General features: G+C 35.6%; 2 protein-coding genes across 2 annotated transcripts; one reads left to right on the top strand and one right to left on the bottom strand.

The window, feature by feature from the left end:
- The first annotated feature begins 484 nt into the window (after nucleotides 1–484).
- Nucleotides 485–4,110, top strand: LOC131595388 (U-box domain-containing protein 4-like). The gene is made up of 2 exons (XM_058867732.1): nucleotides 485–1,985; nucleotides 2,535–4,110. Exons 1-2 carry the CDS (start codon nucleotides 669–671, stop codon nucleotides 2,595–2,597), a joined length of 1,380 nt encoding a protein of 459 aa, XP_058723715.1. The 5' UTR covers nucleotides 485–668; the 3' UTR covers nucleotides 2,598–4,110.
- A 16,335-nt stretch (nucleotides 4,111–20,445) lies between these two features.
- LOC131599854 (inositol transporter 4-like) lies at nucleotides 20,446–23,864 on the bottom strand. Its single transcript, XM_058872106.1, has 6 exons — nucleotides 23,591–23,864; nucleotides 23,414–23,484; nucleotides 22,351–22,686; nucleotides 22,168–22,275; nucleotides 21,262–21,867; nucleotides 20,446–21,145 (listed from the first exon to the last, which is right to left on the bottom strand). The coding sequence occupies exons 1-6, from the start codon at nucleotides 23,724–23,726 to the stop codon at nucleotides 20,648–20,650; spliced, it is 1,755 nt and encodes a 584-aa protein (XP_058728089.1). The 5' UTR covers nucleotides 23,727–23,864; the 3' UTR covers nucleotides 20,446–20,647.
- Nucleotides 23,865–25,315: the final 1,451 nt, after the last annotated feature.

Here is a 25,315-nt window from a genome sequence, read left to right as displayed (position 1 = left end):
AAATCACCAACAAAACATTCCTTATGCTTGGTTTGAATTAAGTAACAATACAACTCACTTGTTTTCCACATAAAAAACAAACAAACACACGGTTAATACACATTAATGACCCCCACACGTGCCATTTACTCACCCTTCACTCTTGACAACTGTAACAGAGTCTCTCCCTACAGCTCCTTTACACCAGAATCTTCCTATGCTACGTCCCCACAAAAAACCACACTGGCGCAGTAACAAAACAAAACAACACAAACCAAGACATTTCAACATTTCTCGCACACCGTAAATAAACAAACAAACTTCAAGAATACGACGACGTTTTAACTGACGTCGACGATAGTACCATCACCTCAATCAAAATCTCTGACCGTCGATTCTGTCTCCAAAACCCGGTCCCACCTTATCTCCACCGGTTGTCACCTCTACAAATCTAAACGCCAAGTGATTATATCAACGCCAATCCTCACAGCAAAAACCAGCCTTTTATTTAATTTCAATTCACATAAATCACATAAATTAAAATAATAATACATTAAATTCAGTTATTCTTCTTCTTCTTCTTCTTTTCTTCTTCTTCCTCTTCACTCACACTATGAAATAAAACTTTGAAATTCAGAATACAAACCCTAAATCCTAATCCCAAATTCGTGAACCTCGAAGCTTTAACAATGGTTTCTCTTGAAGAATCTCGTTCGAATTCGAATCGTTTTCCTTTACCGAGAATCTATCAGTATCATAATCATTCATCTGTTTCCTCGAAATCGCAGCGGAATATTGGAAGATCGATGCGAACCAGAAGATCTAGTATCTTTGATGAAGATAACAGTAGTTGCACGTTTACCGAGAGATCAACGTGTGTATCGGAGAATTTAACCGATTCTGTCGTCGACCTCCGTCTCGGTGAGCTTGCTTCCCGGAATATTAAATCCGGGAGGTCGTCTACGACTGAACAGGACCTTCTTGATCTTTCACAGGCTTTCAGTGAGTATTCTGCTTGTAGTAGTGATATTTCCGGTGAGCTGCAGCGGTTGGCGACTCTGCCGTCGCCGGAGTGTAATTTGAAGAGTGATAGTGGAGGCGGTGGTGAGGAGGAGGTTGAGGTGGAGCCTTGCATGGGGTTTTTGCAGAGGGAGAATTTCTCGACGGAGATTATTGAGAGTATTTCGCCGGAGGATCTTCAGCCGACGGTGAAGCTTTGTGTTGATGGTTTACAGTCGTCGTCGGTGGCTGTGAAACGTTCGGCGGCGGCGAAGCTGAGGTTGCTTGCTAAAAATAGGGCTGATAACAGAGTTCTGATTGGTGAGTCCGGTGCGGTGCCGTTTCTGGTTCCTCTGCTGAGATGTACTGATCCATGGACGCAAGAGCATGCTGTGACCGCGCTTTTGAATCTGTCGCTTCACGAGGATAACAAGAAGGTAATATTCAATGCAGGAGCTGTGAAATCGTTGATTTATGTGTTGAAAACAGGGACAGAAACTTCGAAGCAGAACGCGGCTTGTGCGCTTTTGAGTTTAGCTTTGGTGGAAGAGAATAAGAGCTCAATCGGGGCTTCTGGTGCGATTCCGCCGTTGGTTTCGCTTCTACTGAATGGTTCAAACAGAGGGAAGAAAGACGCTCTGACGACACTGTACAAGCTTTGTTCTGTTAAACAGAACAAAGAGAGAGCAGTGAGTGCTGGTGTGGTGAAGCCGCTTGTGGAGCTGGTGGCTGAGCAAGGGAATGGGATGATGGAGAAAGCAATGGTGGTGTTGAATAGCTTAGCGGGGATTGAAGAAGGGAAGGAAGCGATTGTGGAAGAAGGTGGAATAGCGGCACTTGTGGAAGCCATTGAAGACGGGTCTGTGAAAGGAAAAGAATTTGCTGTTTTAACTCTTCTTCAGCTTTGTGCTGACAATGTTACAAACAGAGGGTTACTTGTTAGAGAGGGTGGAATTCCTCCCCTTGTAGCTCTTTCCCAGAATGGAACTCCTCGAGCTAAGCATAAGGTAGATTTCAATCTCTGTACTTTGCGTCATACTTTAGAATTAAATTGTCTTCATATACATATTTATTTATTAATATGATGACCCTGTTATTCAGATATCTTGACTTTGTGCATTTGACCTTTTATTCTAATGTTGAAATCTTTTGACTCTGTTCTGTTTTTCCTCTTATGTGCATAGCTGTATTAAACCTTGGCAAGAAAAGGTTTTTCTATTATTAACCAATGTTTGAATGTTAGTTTGTGTGCTCATATAAGGTTCCTGGAAGTAGCAATTTTTGGGATCATATTATTATCAAGACTAATTTCTAAAACAATTTTGAGCCAATGAATAAAGTATTCTGATTGACATTGCTGAATGAGAAGTTGAAAAAGTTATTAATCCTTGATTCTTTCTTTAGGAATTGTTATGCTTGTGATGAAATTAATTTTCAATGGTACTTGTTGTTAATTTATTTTCTATCATTGCTTTGGCGATTTTTGTAGAAGAACAGACCTGTATCTTCATTTTTGTTTCCTATTAATTCATTAATTCCTCTGTTTTGTTGTGCAGGCTGAGACACTCCTTCGATATTTGAGAGAATCAAGACAAGAAGCATCAACTTCAACTTCTTAGAGAAGTAATTGCGTATTTGGGTTATTAGTTAGGAAGGTAATTATACAATGTAATTGATTATTGTGTATATAGTGGTCTGTCTGGTTTGTACAGTGTGGCAAACATTCTTGGAAGAATGTTTATTGAAGTTAGAAGAAGTTAGCAATCTAAAAGACTATAGACTGACCTTTAGATGCATGAATATAGCTAGGTTTGGCATTTTGCTTTCCCTTGTTTCAATTTGTTGTGTTTCCTGGAGTTACATGGCATAGGTTTGGATCGATTTCACCGAATCCACGGCGTGGTGTCACTGCGTGATAGCTTTGAAGATAAGTAATGCTTCAACTGCATGCATGGTGCATGTTTAGCCAACCCAGTACCAAACACAGGCATGGTCGTCTGAGTTTTGGGTTGATTAGGTTTTTAAATTTCCTTAGTGTAGATGATGACCCTAGTTTTGGCAAAAGGGTTTCCGATTTTATCATTGTATGTTTTATCTTCCTACTTGTTGTGAAAGTCAAGAGTTTGTAGCTTTGTACTACACTACTATTTGGACTATGTCTGTATCCGTAGCTCCTTTTGGTTAAAATTGGAGACTGGGTTTTGTGTATTAATCTGATGATTGCATGCATAACTGCAAGCCAGTAGTAAGTCAGTTTCATCTGCCTGTTTGTACTGAAAGTGTGCTGTTTTTGACAAATCAATGTTGCTCAGCAAAAGTACACATATTTTTCATCCCCAGATTCCTTATCTGATATACTGTCTGATATTTTTGTATAAATTGCCTCCAGAGTTCCTGTAGGGAAGAAGTTGATTGTGATATTTAAACTTTTTCCATACAAGTGGAAATTGTCAGAATTCCAAAATAGACAAGAATCTTTCGAAAACTTTTCTAATATTAATATTCTCAAAAGATTTAGCTATTCCATTTTTCCAGCTACTAAAAGATCAGATATTGCACGTATCTTAGTGTCTGGTCTGATTATTGTGATGTGTTTATGGTGTTTCATATGAATGGGATGATGATGCTGTTGCCTGTAGGTCCCTACCCATGTTTGTCCTTGAGAAGCGGTTCACCCGCTTGCATGCTACCAAATGAAGGTTTGAGTTACATCAGTATGGCAAATCAGAACCCCACCTTGACCTTGATTTTAAATTCACCACACATTGTATCATTTTAATATCTCAACATCTTGATGATCAATATATTTTTGCCCTTTTCAAATCTTCTTGTCGCTTATAATAATCACCAGTTAGCTGGCAGAGCAGGTGTGTTTTGTCCTGCCGTTTGTTTGGATGGTTGCACTTTCATATCCCAAGTTTTGAATAAACCAGGTGTCGGTGGTCTCCTCTTTCCTTTTTTTTTTTTAAAGTGTGTTTAGTTTTTTATTTATTTATTTTTATGCTATTATAGTTTGATTGCTTGCATCATCAAAAGGCTAATCTGTTTGGTGAGACAGCAGTGGCCTTTGTTAAAGCAAAGTATATGAAGCATCTTAGGACATTCAATAACTTAAAGGATGTTGATTTCTCACGTCTTCTTCATTATGCTTTTACCTCTTAAATTTTTTGCAGAATTTTTACTCGATGTTGCTTTCACACTACTATTTGTCCAATTGAGTAATATAATATTCTTTGCATTTGAGAAGTAATTATTGATTTTATCCAAGTAATAACATATGAACAGAATATATACAGATCTAGAAGACAAAAGAAGACAATTTTATCTCAATAAATTACTTTTTAAAAATATTTAACACCAATATAGAAATGATAAAGGGGTGCAAAATACAAGATTAAGGTTGGACAGATATAGAGCAAAATTACTCAAAAGCCACAAATACAATAGGGGACATTTAAACTCGTAAACAGTAACAAAAGTATATAAATTAAATTCCCCTACTTTAGCCACGCCACCTTGCTCTGCATAATTAATATAAAATTTATGTCAATCCCATAACCATGTTGGAAAATTAATTACAACAAACAAAAGGTACCAAAATTTAACTTCAGCTTCAAGGTGCAACTGCAACTCTTTAACTTCAGCTTCAAGGTGCAACTGCAACTCATTATAGTTTACTTACGATAAGCACTAAGATAGTCCCAAAATTACCAATTCAGAGTAAGCTTAATATTTATGCACAACCAAGATAGGATAAGTTAAAATGTGAACATGATAGGCAATTTATCAACAATGGTTAAGAATTTGGAAACTTTCGACTAACAAGAAATAAGTGTTTGGAAGTTTTCCATTAACAAAAGACAATGATTGGTAAAGTAAGGCATAAAGAACACTCAAATATTACTAACAATTATAGCAGTTGTCAGATATAGGCATGGTAATAAAATTCATATTCGCGGGTATCCATCCGAACCTACTTCAAAATTAATGGAGAAAATCCGTTTTAACTGGTTTTGAGTCCGGGTTTGAGTTTTCCTTGATTATAAAATACGGAAATGGGTCAGATAATGGAGATACTAATATCCACTCTGGATCCACCCCGTTTATTTTATTATCTATATTATTATTTATATTTCATAATTTTTATTATTAAATATGTGACTAATATTTTGATAATTTGATTTGTATTTATTATTTAAAATATTTGAAATGTATGTATGAAATTTTTTGAGATAGTTTTATTTTATTATTTATAATGTGGTGAATTCTAAGGTGAGAGTTCAATTAATTCCTCCATCGGAGGAAAAAAAAAATATTGTTAGATTTTATTGACGGATTAGATTGATTTTTAAAATTTAGAAAATAATCGTTTCTTTCCACACACAATTTCACTTTATCTCTTCTCCATTTATCTCTCCAACTCATCTAAAACCGATTCTTGAGAGAACAATTCTATTTTTTATATTTTTTTAATTGGTTCTCTCCAACTTAACAAAATTCGGAGATCTTTATTGAAAAACTAAACATTTAACATAAAGAAGATAGAGAGTGATAGATATATCAATAACTTCTACAGTAATTTTTAATTTCTATAAATACTTACAGTGACTCTACAAATTTTCTATCAATTTCTCTTCCCATCTGCAAAGTAAGAAGACGTGTTTGCGATACATTTTTTTAATGAATCACGTGTTTCCAATTTGCAGCTCTTTCATATAGCAGATTCTAGACATATATTAACATGATGATACATGATTAACATCATCAACCAATCGTCAATCAATGTCCTTTTCCAATTAAGTTTGCAAACATTATTTTTATCATATTTCTTTTTTTTTTTGGTACAAAGGAGGGCCTAAGCCCAAGAAAACGAAAAACTAAACGCAGACAACCCTAGGGTACCACACACCCCTTTGATCTCTATTGAAGAATTCACTTAACCAATAAGGCATCTCAAGAAAAACCTTAAAATCACAACCCAGAACTTTCCTATGCAAGGCCAATTGATGAGCACAGCCATTAACTTCCCTAAAAACGTGCGAAATCTTCACCATCTCCATCTCCTCCATCTTTGAATTAATATGCCTCAAAATGCTGCAACTAACCTTCTTTCCATAATTAATAGCATTGCAAAGATCAACTGCTTCCTTTGAATCTGATTCAATCATCACCTTGTTGTATCCAAGCTCCCTTGCTAGCTTAATAACTTCCAAGATACCCCATAGCTCCGCTCTTAATGGACTACTACTACCCACACCTTTAGCAAAACCCCCACACCAAGCTCCATCCGCATCTCTAATTAAACCACCACACCCAGCACTACCTTGAAAGGTATGAGCACCATCAATATTGACTTTAACAAAATCACCTATAGGACTCTCCCATTTGAGCATCTTCTCCACTTTGTTCAATTGCATAATTTTATGGGTACGCGGAGCTGCTTTATAATCACGAATCATGTGGACAATATTTTCCTGCATGAAAAAAGGTCTCACAAAATGCTCATCATGGATTTGTCTATTTCTCCACTCCCAAATAGCATGACAAGTAGTAGCCCAAAAATGACACCAATTATCCTCCACTTGTAACACACGAACCACCCTCTTATCACAATTTATATTAATCCACTTATGAAGATCAACACTATAAAAGGCACTTCGCAAGCTTCCAAGAATGAGAGAATTCCAAACTTCTTTCACCGCCTTACAATCCCTCAAAGCATGGAGGGTATCCTCCTTATAGTGACCACAAAGATTGCAACTCGCACTTGTCATACCCCAATTTTTGACCCTACGATCACACATCATTTGCATACCAATCATCAATAAAGAAGTTTTAACTTAGAACTCTACTTGTGATGTTATGCTCAATTCATCTGCAAGGGAATCATCAAGCACCCATGTTTTAGTCTTGTATATATTGTTTTACTAACCAAAATACCAAAAATATTGCCTTGTGCTTTGGTGTGTTTGTGTTTTGTAGGTACCAAGTCAAAACATCCATCAAAAGGAGCATTTTTCAACATTTTCACTATGCAAATCGATTTGCATAAGGTGTAAATCGATTTACACAACTGTTTCTGCACCAGATTTGCTTCTGCCATCAGTGCAAATCGATTTGCATAAGACAGCAATCGATTTGCATAACTGTTTTTGCCCCAGATTTTGCCTTTTTCAGCAATGTAAATAGATTTGCATAAAGTGTAAATCGATTGCACCAGTGCGGATTTGGAAAAATGAAGGAAAATTTCAGCTTTTTGAAGTGTTGACATCATTTGCAAGCATGGGAAGCATGACTTAGTTCTTACATTTGATTATCTACATCATTTAATCATAAACCCTCATGTGATTGCATCAAGACCATTGGATTTCATTTTTGGCTCCAAATCCTTTTCCCAAGCCTAATTCTATTTTCCAATCCTAACTCCAAGCCACAAAATTTCACAAGCCTAAGTGCTATAAATTGAGGCATTCCCCTCCTCACTTTTCAAGCTTTGATAGCCAAGAAAACTCTTTCTCTTTCTCTCCTCACCTCTTCCAAACCCCTCACTCAAAGCTCTTTTTCTTCCACACAAATTAGTGAGTCACATCTTGAACCTCACTAATTTAGAGCTAAACCTCAACATAAACACTACTTTTTCTTCATCAATTGTGAGAGATCAAGGCTTGTGGTTGTGTGTTCTTGAAGAAGATTCAAAGTTTTGTGAAAGATTTGGTAAAATTCTAGATCCTTTCCAGAATCCAAGATGTGATCCATTGTTGTTTATGCTTGATGCACCTTTGGTGCTACATTGCTGAGTTTTGCTTGCTTACTTGATACATTTTCGTGCACAAATTGATCCAAGATCACAAGGTGTTTGGTTTTATGTTTAAACAAGTTTTCTTCTCTTGATTTGCTGTTTTTTTGAAAACTGTGTTGTGCAAATCGATTTACATCTGGTGCAAATCGATTTACACAACTGAAAAACTGCGCAGATTTGAAAACAGAGTTATGCAAATCGATTTACACTCTGTGCAAATCGATTTACATCTGGGCAGAATGCTTGTTTTTGACTTGTTTTTGGTTCTAACTCATCTTCTACTCCATTCTTTTGATATTTTCTTTGAATCACAAGTTAGAGGCCTAATTTCTCTCTAATTTCAATGGACTTAGGGCGTCGATAGGATGAGAATCCAAATCCGCAATATTAAGTGATTGAAATTATGGATGAAAGGAGCCTTTGATGTGGTTCCATCTTTTATCTCTTTTTATTTTGATCGATGAAAGTCTTAATACCGTGAGAATTCTTATGGATTCTTGGTAAAGACTAGACCACTCACCATTTTTCTTTTCGTGCGGTATTGCTTTCAGAAAGCGATCTACATATCGTTCTTCTCGCATGCATTAGCACATAAAGTTTTGACCGGCCTCGTTGTAGGGTGATTTCTACATAAATCACTTGGCGATCTGCTTAACATAGCGCAATATTTCGTGTCCCGAATAAAAAAGATCAAATATGGAAGAGAATTGTATGCGGTTGATTTAAGACTTATGGAAATTTATCGTGTAGTCGCTATTATTTTATCAAGCTTCTGATAAGTTTCCATTGACTTTAAATCCGAGAACATCCTTCACTCACCATCGATCTTCATTACTAACTTTGATAACATACTTGACAAGTTTCAAGATGGTTATCTTTAACATCTAACAATTGACTTTAATTTCTGCAATTTATTATACCGCTCTTTATATTTCTCGCTTTATCGCTTTATTTTATCATTTCATCATATTTACATTCCGCTATTTTCTCTTTGTCCATTTGGACGCTATGTTTATGCTTCCGCTATTTTTCTTTTGTCCACTTGGACCATACTTTACTTTTATGCTAAAACACTAATAAATAACGAAAATCTAAAAAACACATAAGGCTCTCTTTTGGACTATTGGTTACTATCCTTAGCATTTTGGAGATTCAGACTTATGGACTTAGGACCTCTAGACCCTTATTATGTTGTTACTCTGCTGTTATTCTGTCTGTCTGGCATTGGATTGTTGTTTGTTTGTATGTGCAGGTACTTCCTTGAAAGCCTTTGATGATTAATTCCAAGGCATTGATATAAGGATTTTACCCGAAAACAGCCGTTACTCTGCCCGATTTTCGTCAGAATTTTAATATGCTTAATGCAAAGTGGTGCTAAAGACAATAAGTTCATCTGGATCCCCAAGTGGTAATGTGTTGGTTTGGTATTGATAAGTCCAAAGGATGGGAAATCTACCTTGACTCATAATGTTAAGTGTTGGCTTCTTATTTCGGTTAGACCGTTTCTTTCCTTAGCTTTTATTTTACGCAATAGGATAGCCTCTTCATCTCCTCCCATTCTTAAATTTTCAAAATCTTCTCCCTTTTTCAAAAACCTTCTTATGTTTGCAATCATTTTCAAAATGTTTTCTTTAAAAATATCTTTTGCCCTTAGTGGCCTTTTCCTCTTTTTCTTCAAAAGTTTAGACACTATTAATTGTCGAAACGAGTGGTTATATCCCACGATCTTGAAATTGATTGATATAATGAGATCTTTTCCGCGTGAGAGAGCTAGTGGCATACTCGTTGATTTTATCCGAGTTGGAGCCCTTCTTTCATTTGCGATGCAAAGAACTCGTTTGTTCTCATGCTCAAGATCAATGGCTGAGTATTTCTCTCCGACGACGATAAAGTGTTTATTCGTTTTTAAAACGTTTTTCCCTAAAGTGGAACTACATTAGCTCTGACTTCTCCATTGCACCGAGGAGGTATGTAGGCACAAGGCTTAACGTCTTGCCGAGCTTATTTTAAAAATAAAACAAACCCTTTTTTTAGCGCACACGACACAGATTTTCAAAAAGGTTCCTGTGGAGTACCACAGATATGAGGGGTGCTTTAAACCTTCCCCTCATATAAACAACACCCGTACCTAAGATCTCTTCTTTTTGTTTTAAAAACAAACTTTGGGTTTTATTCGTTATTTTCCCTTTTCCTTTGGAAATAATAAAGCGCGGTGGCGACTTTTACTGAAATATTGAGTCGAGTCAATTCCAATGGCTTCGATCTCAGATTTTCCCCGCTACAGAAAAATGGCGACTTCACTGGGGATCCAGTTTTAAGTGTGTTAAGCCTATTTTTGTTTATCTGTGTGTTTTACCTGTATATACTGTTGTGTGCTTTGTTTGTTTATCTTCTTTTTTTTCTTTTTGGTGCTCGATGGTTCCTCTGTGATGAGATAAAGTTCTAACCCGAACTTTGGTGAGTAACTTGAGATAGGAGGTGGTAAGACCAATAGTCGCATGTCAGGAGCAATCCTTACCATGAGCGTCATATGGTGGAACCCCAATCAGTGGAGGCCTCATGGAAGGTGGTAGATGTTGTTACGAACCATCGAAAGAACGCTATTACTTTCAATAGTGAGTGTCCGTAGAAGCTGAATGGCCTAGAACCTTTTAACCCATCTAAGCCTTTTTAGGATGTAGTGTAGAAACAAGATCAAGTATCAATTTGAGCTTGTTGTCATGTGATACTACGCTCAGACGAGGTCTTTTTAGGCATATTATTGGCGCCCATGAGCAATTGTGCGTGCCGGTAGTATCTGATAGAAGATTGAAAACTCTGGGAACCTTTGTAGAACCCGTTCGGCATGTACAAAATTCCCTAGATCATACCTTTTGGGATGGTTGGACCCATGGCTCCATGCTCGTGACGTTGAACCTTTGAACCTGGATTGTGTGTTTTTTGTGTGACCTTGCATGCTCTTGGTTGTGGTTGATGCATAAACCATGCATTCATGCATCCATGAAAACTCTTTTTCTTTTGATTTTCAAGGAACTTAGAGGTATTTCCTTGTAAACATCATAAGTTTCATCAAACTCAATGGATCTTGGGTGTTGATGGGGTGAAAATTCTAATCCACCAAAATGGATGATTGATTTTGATGATAACTTAATCAAAGCTTTAGTCCAATGTTTGAGTGTTTACAAGTTAATATCTTAAGTTCCTTGAAACTCAAAAATTAAAATAAAATAAAAAAAAACAAATTACTGCATTGCATGCATCATTCTACATTTGGTCCTGCTTTCTAAAGAAATTCTCCAGAGCCTTATTTCCTTTCTCCTGGTATCATCAGTACAACACTCTTGCTAAGAAGAAATGGGAAGCATCAAACAAGAGATTCTTGAGCTCCGTGAAGAGGTGGTTACTTTGAAGGCTGGTATGGAGCATTTGACTGCTCTGGTTGAGGCTTTAGTTGCTGCCCAAGTCAATCCTTCTATGAAGGAAGAAAGGATGGCAAAGGTCTTTCTTGAAACTCTGAACTCATCCTTTCCTAAGGGGATAGTAGTCCATACACCTACTGACTCCCGTGGAGAGGTGGATATGAATGCGCTTCTAGAAAATGATGTCCGAAAGGAGTGTTTGCTTGAAGAAGGTAACTCAGTTGGTAGTGTGAAGAAGTTTGGTAATGACTTTTCAAAGAAGAGAATCAGGGGAGGAAACAATCATCATCAACATCAGCATGTTCACTATGTCATTCCTGTATCCAATTCAGTTCATGCAATTCCAGATTATCAGCAGAGTACTCGTCAACGAGCTCCTCCACCGAACGAGCAAAATCAACCTCAAAAGGGGAATTTTGGTCCTATCCCCATGACTTACACAGAATTATACCCTGCTTTGATTTGTAAGAATTTGGTTCAGATAAGGTCACCGCCTCCTGTTCCCGAGAAACTCCCTTGGTGGTACAAAGCTGATGTCACTTGTGCTTTTCATTAGAATGCTCCTGGACATGACTTAGAGAATTGTTGGCCTCTAAAAAATGAAGTTCAAAGATTAATCCATGCTGGTATTTTGACTTTCCAAGATGTTGGTTATGATGTTCAAGCCAATTCTTTGCCAAAGCATGATTGAATCACTATTGATGGTAGCCTGAAGTTTGAAAGATGTTTCCTTCAGCACAAACCCAGATGGAGAGAGTTTTCTCAGTTTTTAGTATTCTTATTGATTTCCATTTGTCATATTTCTTGTTTTTCAATGCATTGTTTGCATGTAGAAACTTGTTTATTTTTGAATGTTAATGCTAATGCAATGATAATGTTTGTCTTGAAGTAATCCATTCGTTTCACTCATGTTTATTTGTTTTTATGCATTATGATACCAATTACTTTTGCCAAACTCTTGCTTATGCAAAGATTGGAAGGAGGATGATGATCTGAAAACGCAAAATTTCTGATTGTATGCTCTTGAATAAAACCCTGCTGATGATGTACAGGCATTGTTTCAAATTCCCAAACACCGGAGATATAAGGAAGATAATCCCTTGTTAACCCCTTTTGAGCCTTGAAGTAGGAGTTTCTTTTCTAAACGAAAAACCCTAATTTTTAACCTGGGGCAGGGTAGTGTTCAGTTAATTTGACCGAGTGTTCATATTTCAAAAAAAGGATTGTGCATCCAAAGGTCAAGCATGTCATATCCACATCAATGGTTGGATCATGGGAAACCACAATGGTTATTCCCCGCGTATCAAAAGGCATGGAAATGTGAAACCACAATGGTTATCCTTCATCAGCCAAGAATGAGGCAGTCACAACCCTCTCAACAAGTCAAGACAAAGTCAATGTCACACGATTTGTTCAAATCAAAAGAATAAAAAAGAAAGAAAAAAGAAAGAAGAAAAAAGCTCGCTAAGTCAAAAACTTGAAAACAAGTGACTTAGGCAAAAGTTAGAGCATCCCGCTGGACGACCAATTCAAAAGAATCAGTCTAGGCAAAAGTTAGGGAAATAAAAAAAAAAGAAGAGAAAAGAGTGAAAAGTGAAAAGAAAGGACTACAAAGCAAAAGTCCTCAACAGTGAACAAATCTGTGTGAATACAAAAATGAAGACAAAAGGGTGACTGCTACTCCAAGAAAGCTTCATTAGGTCCTTAATGGCACAAAATCCTTTTGAGAGATGAATACTCATGTTGAACTAACTGAACATAGGACTGGAGAACATCACGAAGTTGGGGTGGGCTAAATAAACTTTGAGCCTAAAAATCTTTTTTCTGAAAACCGTGAACCAGGCCACGTTACAACCCTCAAAAGTCCTAATTGAAGCAGGGTTTATTTCGAAAGCATACTTAAACAGGAAAGCGTTCCTGACTCCTATCGGTTATGCTGAAAACTTGTGTTGGTATCATATGCATACAAAAATCAATGTCTTTCCTTAACCAGTGATTCATTCACAAGGTTTTGTGACATCTTTTTAATAAAACTTCAAGACTTACATAATTGTTGCATTTTCATTATCATTCTCAAAATAAACATTTTTCTGCTTGTAAACATTTGTTTGACATCCAGGAAGTTTACATCTGATCATCAGTAGAAAACTAAAACATTGCCAGGGGCATGTTGTTTTCCCAGTATAATGCTTTTGCAAGTTTGATTACCATCATGGGGCAAAGCTCGAAGACTTTGTCGAGCAAAAGAATGTGCCAAGTTTAGTCAATCTGGGGAAGTTACGTCGAGATTCGATAAATCTCTCCAAGAATCTGTTGATCTGGGGCAGATTATTCCAAGTCTTTATTATGCCAAGGATTTTTATGAAACTTTTGAGGCAGATTCCTCATAAACCATGTAGTCTGGGGCAAGTTGTGAATCAAAAGTTACCTTTATCACCTCATAGCTTGAAGTACAAAGGTCGTTGCCATAATCAATCCAGAATATGTCACTCTCTACCAAGAAGTTTTGAGACAACAATTGACTGTTGGGTTTTCTTTCTCACCTTGTGTTGAGTTTTGAACTAAAATCCCCCGCATGTTAACTTGTTTGCTTTGATGTTAACTTCTTATTTCCTCTGCAAGTTCGGAATGGAGATTTTCTCCAAAGAAATTTTCTCTGATTCCCCATAATAGAGCTTGATGTGTTGTCCAATCTTTTTGATAAGAAGAAGACGATCTGTAAATTCCTTGCAGAGATTGATAATCCCCACTGAGTTTGTTCCTCGTGGAAGAATTTTGCTTCTGTGTTCCTCCTCGGCTCATTTGTCAGGAAGGAATTAATCCCCAATTGAGTTTATTCCTCAAGGGGCAAAGCTTTGTTTCACCGTTTCTATCCAGTTTGTTCTTGGAGTTGAACTTTGGTCTCTTGCAATACTATTTTGAACCTCTCTAGGCTGGGAAACCTAGATTGAGGAGGCATTTATTTTGCACCTCTTAAGGATTATGCTTTCCTCAACAATGAAAAATTCATTTGTGATTGATGTTCTTATCAGATATTGAAAGGCTTATTTCCCGGTAGTGTTGTCATTGCACTTCGTTGGAATTTGTACTTGAAAGCAAGGGGCAGGTTCTGTCCTTAGCATATTTTGTTGACAACAAATGCAAGCCTCTTTATTTGAGCAAGTTTGTATGTCTGCACATATTAATCTTATCTTCCAATCAAGTGATAATCTCTCATACTTTATGAACTTCTTGATTCCAAGTGGAAGAAGCTCAGCAAATGGTAAGTCTCTTCAGTGTAAGTGACAGTTTGCATCCAAATGGAAGAAGCTCAGCAAATGGTAAGTCCCTTCATCAGAAGTGACAGTTTGCATCCAGTTCCTTTTCTCAAGCCATGTCCTTGATTAAAGAAGAAGTTAATCCCTATTCTTAGCGGCAGCTTATTATCTCAGTAGCTCATCGTCAACTATTGAGGCGGTAATTCAATTTTCTCCTACCTTCAACTATTGAGTTGGTAGCTCACCTTCAGTGGAACGTTGGTGTATTCTCTTTCATCGTCAGTGGTACGTCGATGAATCATCTCTTTTTATATCATCAGTGGTACGGTGGTATATCTCTTCATACCTTCATGAAAGTTTTACTAAGCAAGAAAGGGTTACATCTGGTTTCAACTACAATAAGCATAGAAGGTTTATGCTTACTAACATAAATATTACAATAGCGATAAAACATTTTACTAGCTGCACCTCTGCAATTCCACACCAGAATTTTATTGTTTGTACTCATCATAAAACAATAAAAAGTAAGAAGAAGACACCAACTCCAGTCACAAAGTTTCACACACAATCTCCTCTTCATAATACTCATTCTCCTCATGTCCACAATCTCTCACATTTCCTTCCACCACTGGCTCCAGTATGTATCCTTTGTCCACCAAAAGTATCTGAAACTGCCATATTATCCCTATCATTACTTTCCACCTCATCAATACCTCCATTAATGCTATTTAACTCCTGTTCCATGTTTCCTAAAGCAAAAAACCGCGATCCACCTTTATCGCTTTTGGCATTAATTCTCACCGGCGCCGTGTTTCTCTTTCCCTCCACCACTTTTTTTCCTTTACGTTGTTTTTGCACCACCTTCCAAGGACCAGCTGTTTCTAATTCTTCTCCAATCAAACCCCTGCTTCCCCCTACCTGAATCTTCTCCTTACTGCCATTTAGCATACTTCTATCCTCCTCACTATCCTTCCCATCTCTCTTCATAGGGCACCCTTCCTTATAATGCCCATATCGACCACAACTCAGACAAAGAAGATGAAGGCCTTCATACTCTATCTTGTAGTTACTGCCATCAATTTGAAACATCCCCAGTAATGGTTTTTCCAAATTAACTGCAACACAAATCCTTGTATATTTCCCTCTTTCCTGTTTAGTAGTTGTTCTATCAATCTTGATAGTTCTACCAATGCGATTTCCAAACCTTGTTAAAGCTTTGGGACTGTAATACTCAATTGGCAAGCCAGCAATACGCACCCAAATAGCTACTTTATCTATCGTGTCGCACTCAGGCTGAAAATTAGGTTTCCAGTCCTTCACTGTAAGGTAATGGTCATAGATGAACCAAGGCCCATTGGCCATAGCTGCCTTTTTATCATCTTCATGGGAGAAGGCAACAAGGTAATAATCATTGCTCAAATCAATAATACTAATAACTCCTTTTCTCACCCACATTTGATTAAGCCTATTCTCCAGCACCTTATACCCTATTCTCTTTCCTAGCAACTTCACAATCACACCCCTCCTCCAAGGTCTTTGCATCCTCTCATCCTCTTCAACCGAAAAGATAAATTTTGGACATTCATAGCCTCCGATGACCTCCTCTTCAATAGTTATATCTCCATTAGCATCCTCCATAATGCCTTCCCCACCTATATCAAGCTCAAAAGCATATGCAACCTCCAACCCTCCTTGCCCCGTGATAATGTCACGAAAGGAAACATTCGGACCACTTCTACTACCTCCCACATTTATACCATTATCTTCAATGTTATCCTTGGCTTTTTTAGTGCTTCTCTCTTGCATATCAACCTCCGCAGGAGTTTTGCCAACCTCCGCCGGAGTTTTCACAAACCCTAGCTGAGACATCATAGCTATTCACATAAAAATTGATTTTTCAATTTTTATCATATTTCTTTGATTATTAAGGGAAAGCATATATTTTGTAGATAAGTTGGAGGGATAAATGAAGAAGAGAGAGTGAAATTGTGTGTGGAAAGATATAATTATTTTTTATATTTTAAAAATTAATCTAACCCATCAATTAGATCTAACGGTGTCTTTTTAATGTTTCACCGGTGATGGATTTAATTGAACCCTCACTTTAGAATTCACCTTATAATGTAATTTGATATTTGAAAAAATATTTTTTTTATTAGAATAATTGATTTTACTATATGGATGGTGGCGAGGCGGAGATAATCGAATCCGATTGGGATATATTTGAGTTTTTATTTTCCATCCCCGTTTGGATTTGAGGCGGGGAATGAAGATTGATCGGAGATTTAAATTTGAGTTTGAAGAGGTAAAAATTGTCTCCGATATGCCCCGTTACCATGCCTAGTCAGAGATACTGCAAGTAAGTAAAAATGACAGCCAGCGTGTCTCAAACTCAATAAATTAATGTATATATTTGGCGCATGTCTCTAACTCAGTAAATTAGACCAAATTATGTAATTATATGTAATATATTTAAGTAGAAAAAAGAATGAAAAATTCTCTTATTTAGTTTGTTATTAGTTCTTTAGAAAGAGATTAGGTACTGGATTTATTATTTATTACGTTAAATGTGTTTGGAATTACTCTCTCCGTTTTAAAATAAGTGTCGTTTAAAATTTTTGTACACGAATTAAAAAATACAATAATTGTGTCATAAGACATAACACTTTTACTAAATTAACACTATTAATATGTTGAAATAATGTACAGACTAATAATTAAATGATACAATTGTAAAAATAGTAATTATTGCTTCATTGAAAAGTGAAAATAACATTTATTTTGAAACAATTTTTTTCCTTAAAACGGAAGGAGTAACAATTAGAAGTGTTGTTGTACTTTGTAATTGTTGCTGCAGGGAGTTAGCTTTACTGTAATTGCAATGATATATTATTTTCCTTTTTCAAAATCTTACATACTATTCTGAAATCTATGAAGCACGGACTTTGACACGGACACTGCGACACGACACGACACGATACAGACACTCCGACGCCAATAATATCAAAAACAGAAGACACTGACACCGCTACATATAGGATAGTATTTAAGCTTCATTTATCTATCTATTAATTAAAGAGTTTAAAATATTCTAATAAAAATTAATATCTTTAATTTTTCATTGATAATATTGTTTCAATACATGTTCAAAAGATGTGTAAGGTATGTTGAAAACTATTATTTTTGGAAAAACTTGTCTGAATTGTTTTACAAGTGTTCTTTGAGTGTAATACGAGTGTCCGACACCGATTTAAAGAGTGTCGAAATAATGAAAAAATCTATTTTTTTAAGTGACACATCTCTGACTTTTCCGACATTTGTCTGACTTTTTGACACGTGTCGTACGGGTCTCATACAAATGTCGGACACCGACGCGTGTCGGACACCGCGACACGCCTACTCTTAGAGGTGTTCGTGCTTCATGAAACTTCCATTGGTATCTAAGAGACAAGAGTTCTCGGCACTAGTTCATGGCCCGCATGCATGGAAAGTAGAACTAAGATTGGAATCTTTAGAAACGACATGAAGAATTTGTTGCAACCAGAGAATAAATTTAGGAGATGTACAATCTGATGAAAAATGAGAAATATGAATCACAGTGCTAAATTGACGAGCTGTTCAAAATTTTCTATAGTCTCACCATTAAAAATTACAATCTATGCCACAATATCTCTATATTTTGACCGAATCTCCGTAACCCTGATGAAAATTGAAGGAAACTTATGGTTTTCATCATCGAGGGTTAAGTGACTTTTAGGTGGACTAATCGCATAGAACCTTGGGTGTAACTAGCGAGAACAATGTTATGGATGCCATGATAGCTATGGAAGAAAAAAACACAATTGATATCAATGGTGGAAATTATGAATCCAATCGCCATTTTAAGGCTGGTTGATTAAATGTTTTTAACTGTTAATAAATCAAAGTCTTTATGAACTACTCTATTCGATGAGTTTTCTGGTAGATTTGAACGGTATGTCGACCCTCTTTAGATGTGGAGAACCATATTATTTTAAGGGAATTTTTTTCAATAGGTTAAAAGATGGTGTGAAAGTATAATTGAATTTACACATAATTACAACTTTGGCCGAGATGGTGGATTTCGCCTAAAAAAATAAAATGAAGTGATTAGAGGTGTTGTATTGAAATCCAATGGAGGCGAAAAAGTCAGCAAAGCGCTGGTACCAGGCACGAGACACTTGCTTAAGACCATAAAGTGATTTTCACAAGCGACACATATAATGTGATCTTCTCTCATTTAGTTTCACCACATTCAAAATGTCCAATGCTCGTATCAGGTCATGGGAAAACAGATAACAACAACAAGTTGGAAAATATATTTGCATGACAACACCTCAGAAAATATATTTGCAAGACAAGCAGGTTGGTAAACTGCAAACTGGAATGAAAAATGCTTGTAAAGAAGTCCTGCATCGAAAATTTAAAAAGAAAAGGAAGTGTTTATAAAATTCTTTCACACAGAAGTTATTAAAACTCAAAATATTGAATTGCCTAACATTTGACTGAAAAAATTGTGATATATTAAGTCCAAAATAATATTTTAATGATAATTAATTTTTCATAAAAAATATTAATTAAAATAACTTAGGAGAAATGTAAAAATAAGTATATTATATATTTTAAAAAGTTTTAAAAAAATTAATTAAAACATTAAAAAAAAGTCCACATGGATTTAAAAATTAAAAGGTGAACACTCCGGTACCCTTGAGTTTAGTTAGGTACTGGCAGTGTTTTAAAAATCGGACCGGACATTAAACCGGTGAGGATACTGGGTCACTGGTTTATTGGTCGAACCACTGGGTCACTGGTCGAACCGCATGACTAAACCAGATTAAACCGAATAACTCGGTTGAATAGACCGGTCGTTATAACAAAACTGTATAGGTATAAAACATGTCGAACATGATGATTCAGTCTACAATATATAACTGGCACTTAAGTTTTTTAAAAAGATCATATCATAAATAAATTCACAAGTTCATAATTTAAATTCAAATTTTAAACATAGGAATCACACATAACAAAATAGTACAAAATTACAAAGTATATTTGCAAACAAAATTTAATCGCAACATAATCTAAGTGAATAAATTATAATAAAATAACTTCATTGTCTACTAATTTTAATATTTAGGAAGAAAAAATTGTTTCAATGTTGGTATCTCCTTCTTCAATATCAAAATCATCTGCAACAAAATCAACTGTATCCGAAAAATCTTTATTTTTATTTACTTTTTTATTTTTTATTTTATATTTTACATTTTATATTTTATTTTAATTTTTCATTAAAATAATCAAAATGTTATTTTAAGTTTTTAAAATAAAAAAAAATTAAAAATGCTTTTAAACCACCGGTTCTGGAAAACCGCCGGTTTTTCCGGTTTTACCGGTTTACACCGGTTTTGACCAGTTCACACTGGTTCAATAACATATCCGATCAAGCAATCGAACCAGACCGATTACCTGTTCGGTTTCCGGTTCAACCGGTCTGACCGGTCGGTCAGGTCCGGTTTTTAAAACATTGGATACCGGTACCCTTATCCAATCAAATAAAGTTATTCATTGTCATGTCACATTCTAAATTATTTTTATTTTAAAATACATTAAAATTTTTAATTAATTTACACTAAGGTATCGGTACCCAACTATTTATCATGGGTACTTAAGAATTTTCCAAATTAAAATAAAAGCCCCAGAAGTATTGTGTATTTAACCCAATATTTAAAGAAACAAAGACGCAATAGTCTCGTGAGAATTCTAATGCGACCAAACATATAATTTTAAAAACTGTATTATAAAACAATTGGGTTAGCTATTAACTAAAATAAGCACTAACCAAAGTATTTTGCACATGTATGGAATAATGCAATGATGTGTTGGTGTTGTTGCATTCTCGTTCAGAGTTTAGAAGCACAAAACTTCTCATACACGTTAAATAATGTGAGAGCAAAACTGTAAAAAATTTCTACACTTGAACAGAAACTAAACTCATTTATTCTCATAATAATCAACTTTCATGAAAATGGAAATCATTTATACACAGTTGATGTTTATTATAGCATTTCCACAGTCAATCCACACACAATTACACAATGTTATTGACTAGTTTTGCCATAAAACAGCACAAGACTACATAGCCTTTTCTTTTATCTCAAACAAAGACTCTATAACAATCAAGGCAAGTCATTCATTTCCTCCTTCCCTTTCCCTTTGACATCTTCTTTTTTGCTGTTAAATGGGAAAGGTCTAAACCCTTTCTGAAGCAGTTTCTCAACCTCCTCAAACTGAAGCCCTTTCGTTTCCGGCACTAACGAATAAATCGCTACAAAGCCGATCAAGGAGAACCCGGCGAAGAGGAGGAATGTTCCGGATGTTCCTAGAGCCTTTATCATGCTTAAGAAGGATTGACTCACAATTAGATTAGCACACCAGTTGAAAACTGCTGCTATGCCTCCTCCTAGTCCTCTGAACCTCAACGGATAAATCTCCGAGTTTAGAACCCAAGGCACTGTTCCGATTCCAGGCGCATAAGCTATGATGTAGACTCCGAGGATCACAACTGCGAGGAAACCGATTTTGCTCGGACAACCCTGTGAAAACCATACTCGCTTTTGTGCGCCACACATGCCTTTCACAATCTTTTCTCCTGCCAAGCACGCTCCCGGAAGAAACTGTATGACACAAAGTAATCACATTATTAACGCTCTATGTATCTTAAGGTCTGCTCTGACTCTGGTGAGCCTCGGAGTCCAACAAACAAATGTACGGGGAATGTAGTAGAACTTACCTCACTCTTGCTATTGGCACAAAAGCCACATTCTTCATGCAAACATTGCATACAGTTCCACGACGAGGGATTTGGGGCCGATGTGTAAGCCTTGCATGTAGAGTTCCCGCTAAAGCTAAGGGAATCCAGTTTATCGATTGCAGGCGCATGGTGAGCTGCTTGGTTGAATGTAACACTTAATACTACAAGTGAAGCAAAGATGCCAATCAAGGAGATTAACATCAACTTTCTCCTTCCGAATCTATCAATTAAAATCATGCTCAATATAGTTCCAACGGCATTAAGACCAGAAGTAACCAATGAAAGTGCAAGCGCGGTGGAGTTGGAGGCGATTCCAGCAAACTGAACTATGGTTGGGCTGTAATACATGACTGTGTTGATACCGACGAATTGCTGAACAACTTGGACTGTGATACCTGCATAGAGCCCTCTTCGAACGACGTCGTTAGACCAAACACTCTTTAGTTTTTGTCCAAGACTATGACCAATTAAGCCTTCTTCCGCCTTCTCAGATTCAATGGAATCATGCATGGCTTTCATCTCGTCTTCAACTTCATCAGGGCGTAAGATTTTCGACAGAATAACCTTTGTTTCCTCTTCCTTTCCCTGGAGGAAAATAAACAATAATTTAAGAGATTCGTTGTAATTAAGCATAATACTGACATCAAATCATAACCCATTTCATTGGACAACAATCACATTGAAGCAAATTTTTTGTCACATTTAACGCAATTCTTCATTGGCATTGGCTGAGAAAAATTTACATGACATGATCAGTGTTGCTATTTAGTTCAAAATGTTGTCAAATAGCGACGTTATTGCACCGTGTGTAGCAGAATATGATCAAATTACTATTTTCCGCGATCCGAGATTGACAACAATGGCCATGATAATAATTAAGATTACCTGTCTGTAGAGCCATCTAGGTGACTCAGGGAGGGACAACATCAATACAAACTGCAGCAGAGCGGGAAGCGCTGCCACTCCAAGCATCCAACGCCAGGTTCCTGGGGCCTAAAACAAATCAAATTGTTATGTTATGAATGAACTTCAATAACTAAATAACTTTCAATCCGATATAGAACATACCTTGGTAAACGCCAAATTGATGAGGTACGAGAGAAATTGACCCCCCGTTATAAGTAAACCATTGGTGGATACCATTGCTCCTCGAATCTTAGCAGGGGAAGCTTCGGAGATATATAGAGGAGAAGTCATGGATGCAACACCAACTCCTAAACCAACTAAAATTCTTCCAACGATGATAACCCAAGGAGCAGGAGCAATAGCCATAACTATTGCACCTAACATGAACACTATATCAGCCATTAAGATAGTTTTCTTCCTCCCCATCTTGTCATTCATGTATCCTCCAAATGCAGCACCAATTATGGCTCCTGCTACAGCCGTACTAACAATCGTTTCCTGCATAACAAAACAATCATGTCAACAACCATCTTGAAATCCGATTTAGATTCCCAGCAGCTAATAGAATCCGAAATCACTATTAACATATGTTTCGTAACCTGGTGCACTAATAACGCTCGCGTCCCTAGCACTTCAACTATGATTTTTCGCAATAGAGAAATCAAAGATTCAGGCAGAAGCACGACACAAATCGTGTTTCAGCCATAATCAATTTTACGTAATTAATTTATCCAAAAAAAAAATTGTCATTCCGAAACAAACACACACGATTCAATTCCCTTGAAATGCATAAGATCCCACAAATTTCTGTGCGTAGTTCTACAAACATGCAAACTGATTTTAAATGATTTAATTTTCGGTACAAATTATATAAATTGAACGTAAAATGATTTATGTTCAGATACATTCAGTAATAGCCTTTTGGTAGACTAAAATCAATTTTCAAAAAGCAAAATCTTCAAATAACATCACCAAATCAGAACAACTTAAAAAACAAAATCAATTTTCTCTACTCCAAAACTAAAATAGTTGAAAACATTGACAAATCTCACCCGTTAGATCCAGATCATACAATATATTTTATATCCTATAGATAATATCAAAACAAAACAAAACTTTCCGATCTCATCTCATCTCTGGACTTTTGCATGGTTCATATAATATAACCCCCAAAAATCGGGTCCCACTCAACAAAAACCATTGCAGTAAACAAAAAAAACATCACCTGTAACCATGTTTGCTTATCAACTTGTTCAAAATCATCACGAATATACAACAAAGCCCCAGAAATCACACCTACACGTAAACAAATCCACCAATCATCACAACATGCAACGATGCAAAAAAAAAAAAAGAATCTCTTAAAATTTTCACGAATCGGTTTATAAATTCAAATACTAACCTGTGTCATAACCAAAAAGAAGACCACCTAAACCAGCAGACAAAGCAAGTCGCATGATATAAGGTGACTCCGTTGTTCTTCGCCAACATTCCGTAAACTCTGTCTTGTCAGCTAATTGATGACCCCCTTCAGCCATCTTCGATCAAACAAACAAAAACAAGATTTGATTTTGATGAAAAATGTCAAAGAATCTTAAACGTTGTCTGATTATTGATGAGACAATGATTGTTTTTTTTGTTTTTGTTTTTGTTATTGTTTCATGCAGAGTGTTGTGTTGAAAATGAGACAAAAGTTTAAGGTTATATAGAAACGAGTGAAGAGAAAAAGTAGAGAAACAAGAGTGAATGTAGTGGGTCCCACATGTGACGTTCGGTCTTAAATCAGGTCAACACTCCGCACCTAGTGCATCTTTTTTACTCATATTAGGTTTCTTTTATTGTAATAAAAAAATTTATAAATATTAAGAAAATTTTATTTATAAAGAATAAATTGTTTTTTTTTACCTAAATTATTGTTGTTATTATCTGTCTTTATATAAATAGAAATTTAAAAGGTTATGTTTATCCGAATGGTGAGGTTAAAGATGTTAATTACACGACATAATAACAAACAAATTAGCTGGATTAAAATAAAAAATATTTTTTATTTTAATTTAGGAAACTTGTTAGAGAAATAAATGAGTTGTTTTGGCATAGTGAGGTGGCATGGTTTTAACTTTTGAGTTGTTAATAAAGTTTAATTTTCGGTGAACACTTCGGAACCTTTGCATTTAGATTGGTACATTATCTTTAACCAATCAAATGAATTTTGTTTTATTTTATTTAAAAAATAAAATATAAACCAATTTACATTAAAAATATTGATACCCAACTAAAACTCATGGGTATCAAAGAATTTACCTTAATTTATTGTAATATTTTAAAATAATTATGATTTTAAAGAGTGAATAATTAATTGTAATATCTTGTTTGTAACAATGAGTATTTAAAAAATAAAAAAATAAAAGTCAACATGAAGTCCAATTACGATTTAAAATTATTAATATGGTCCGATTAAATTTCATAAAGGATTAAATCAGATTTTTTTGTGAGAAACTAATTTGGATAGTATAATTTTTGTGAAGTACTAAAATGAATCTTTATTTGAATTTTAAATTTTAAATAGAACAATATTTTAATTTATTTTTATTTATGCTGAATTTTTTAGATTTATGAAATTTTCTCTTAAAAATTATTAATAGAAAAGGTCCTTTTCTTTTGTGGAATATAAGACATTTGAATTTGGATTATACCGTGATATTTTCTTAAAATCTAAATAGATAAGACAAAAAAAAATGTCTCTTGTACTTGAAAAATGAATTCAATTAATATCGTAGGGCCTTTTATTAGAATTTTTTTAACAAAAAAAAATCATTGAATCCATTACAATAAGTAGTTGAGATTATAAAGAGTTAACTCATGTTTTGTATAAATTCAACTTGTTTTATGACTAAAAATTTGGTTGGTGAGAACTTTTTATATATAAATCATTAACAAATCCGTACATACGCACAAGTTTTAGTTTGGTATGTGCATTGAGTATTTTAAAAATTGAACCAAAGCGGTCAATCGGACCGATTGTACCAGGAATCGAAGGGATCATCAGTTTGGTCTGATTGTTGGATCAGATATGTTGTTGAACCGGCTAAAATTAGTCAAAACTGGAAAAAAACCTCGATGAATTAGC

The sequence above is a fragment of the Vicia villosa genome, linkage group LG4 (genome assembly GCF_029867415.1).
Source record: "Vicia villosa cultivar HV-30 ecotype Madison, WI linkage group LG4, Vvil1.0, whole genome shotgun sequence".
Classification (NCBI taxonomy): Eukaryota; Viridiplantae; Streptophyta; class Magnoliopsida; order Fabales; family Fabaceae; genus Vicia; species Vicia villosa.
The sequence above is the reverse complement of the archived record's forward strand: the minus strand, read 5'-3'. Positions and strand labels throughout refer to the sequence as shown.

Bases quoted from the DNA above. Each gene is read 5' to 3' on its own strand.
- LOC131595388 (XM_058867732.1), top strand. From the start codon at position 669: ATGGTTTCTCTTGAAGAATCTCGTTCGAATTCGAATCGTTTTCCTTTA. The intron at 1,986-2,534 runs GTAGATTTCAAT...TTTGTTGTGCAG, and splicing joins CTCCTCGAGCTAAGCATAAG to GCTGAGACACTCCTTCGATA.
- LOC131599854 (XM_058872106.1), bottom strand. From the start codon at position 23,726: ATGGCTGAAGGGGGTCATCAATTAGCTGACAAGACAGAGTTTACGGAA. The intron at 22,687-23,413 runs GTGATGTTTTTT...TTTGTTATGCAG, and splicing joins ATAAGCAAACATGGTTACAG to GAAACGATTGTTAGTACGGC. The intron at 22,276-22,350 runs GTATGTTCTATA...GATTTGTTTTAG, and splicing joins TCAATTTGGCGTTTACCAAG to GCCCCAGGAACCTGGCGTTG.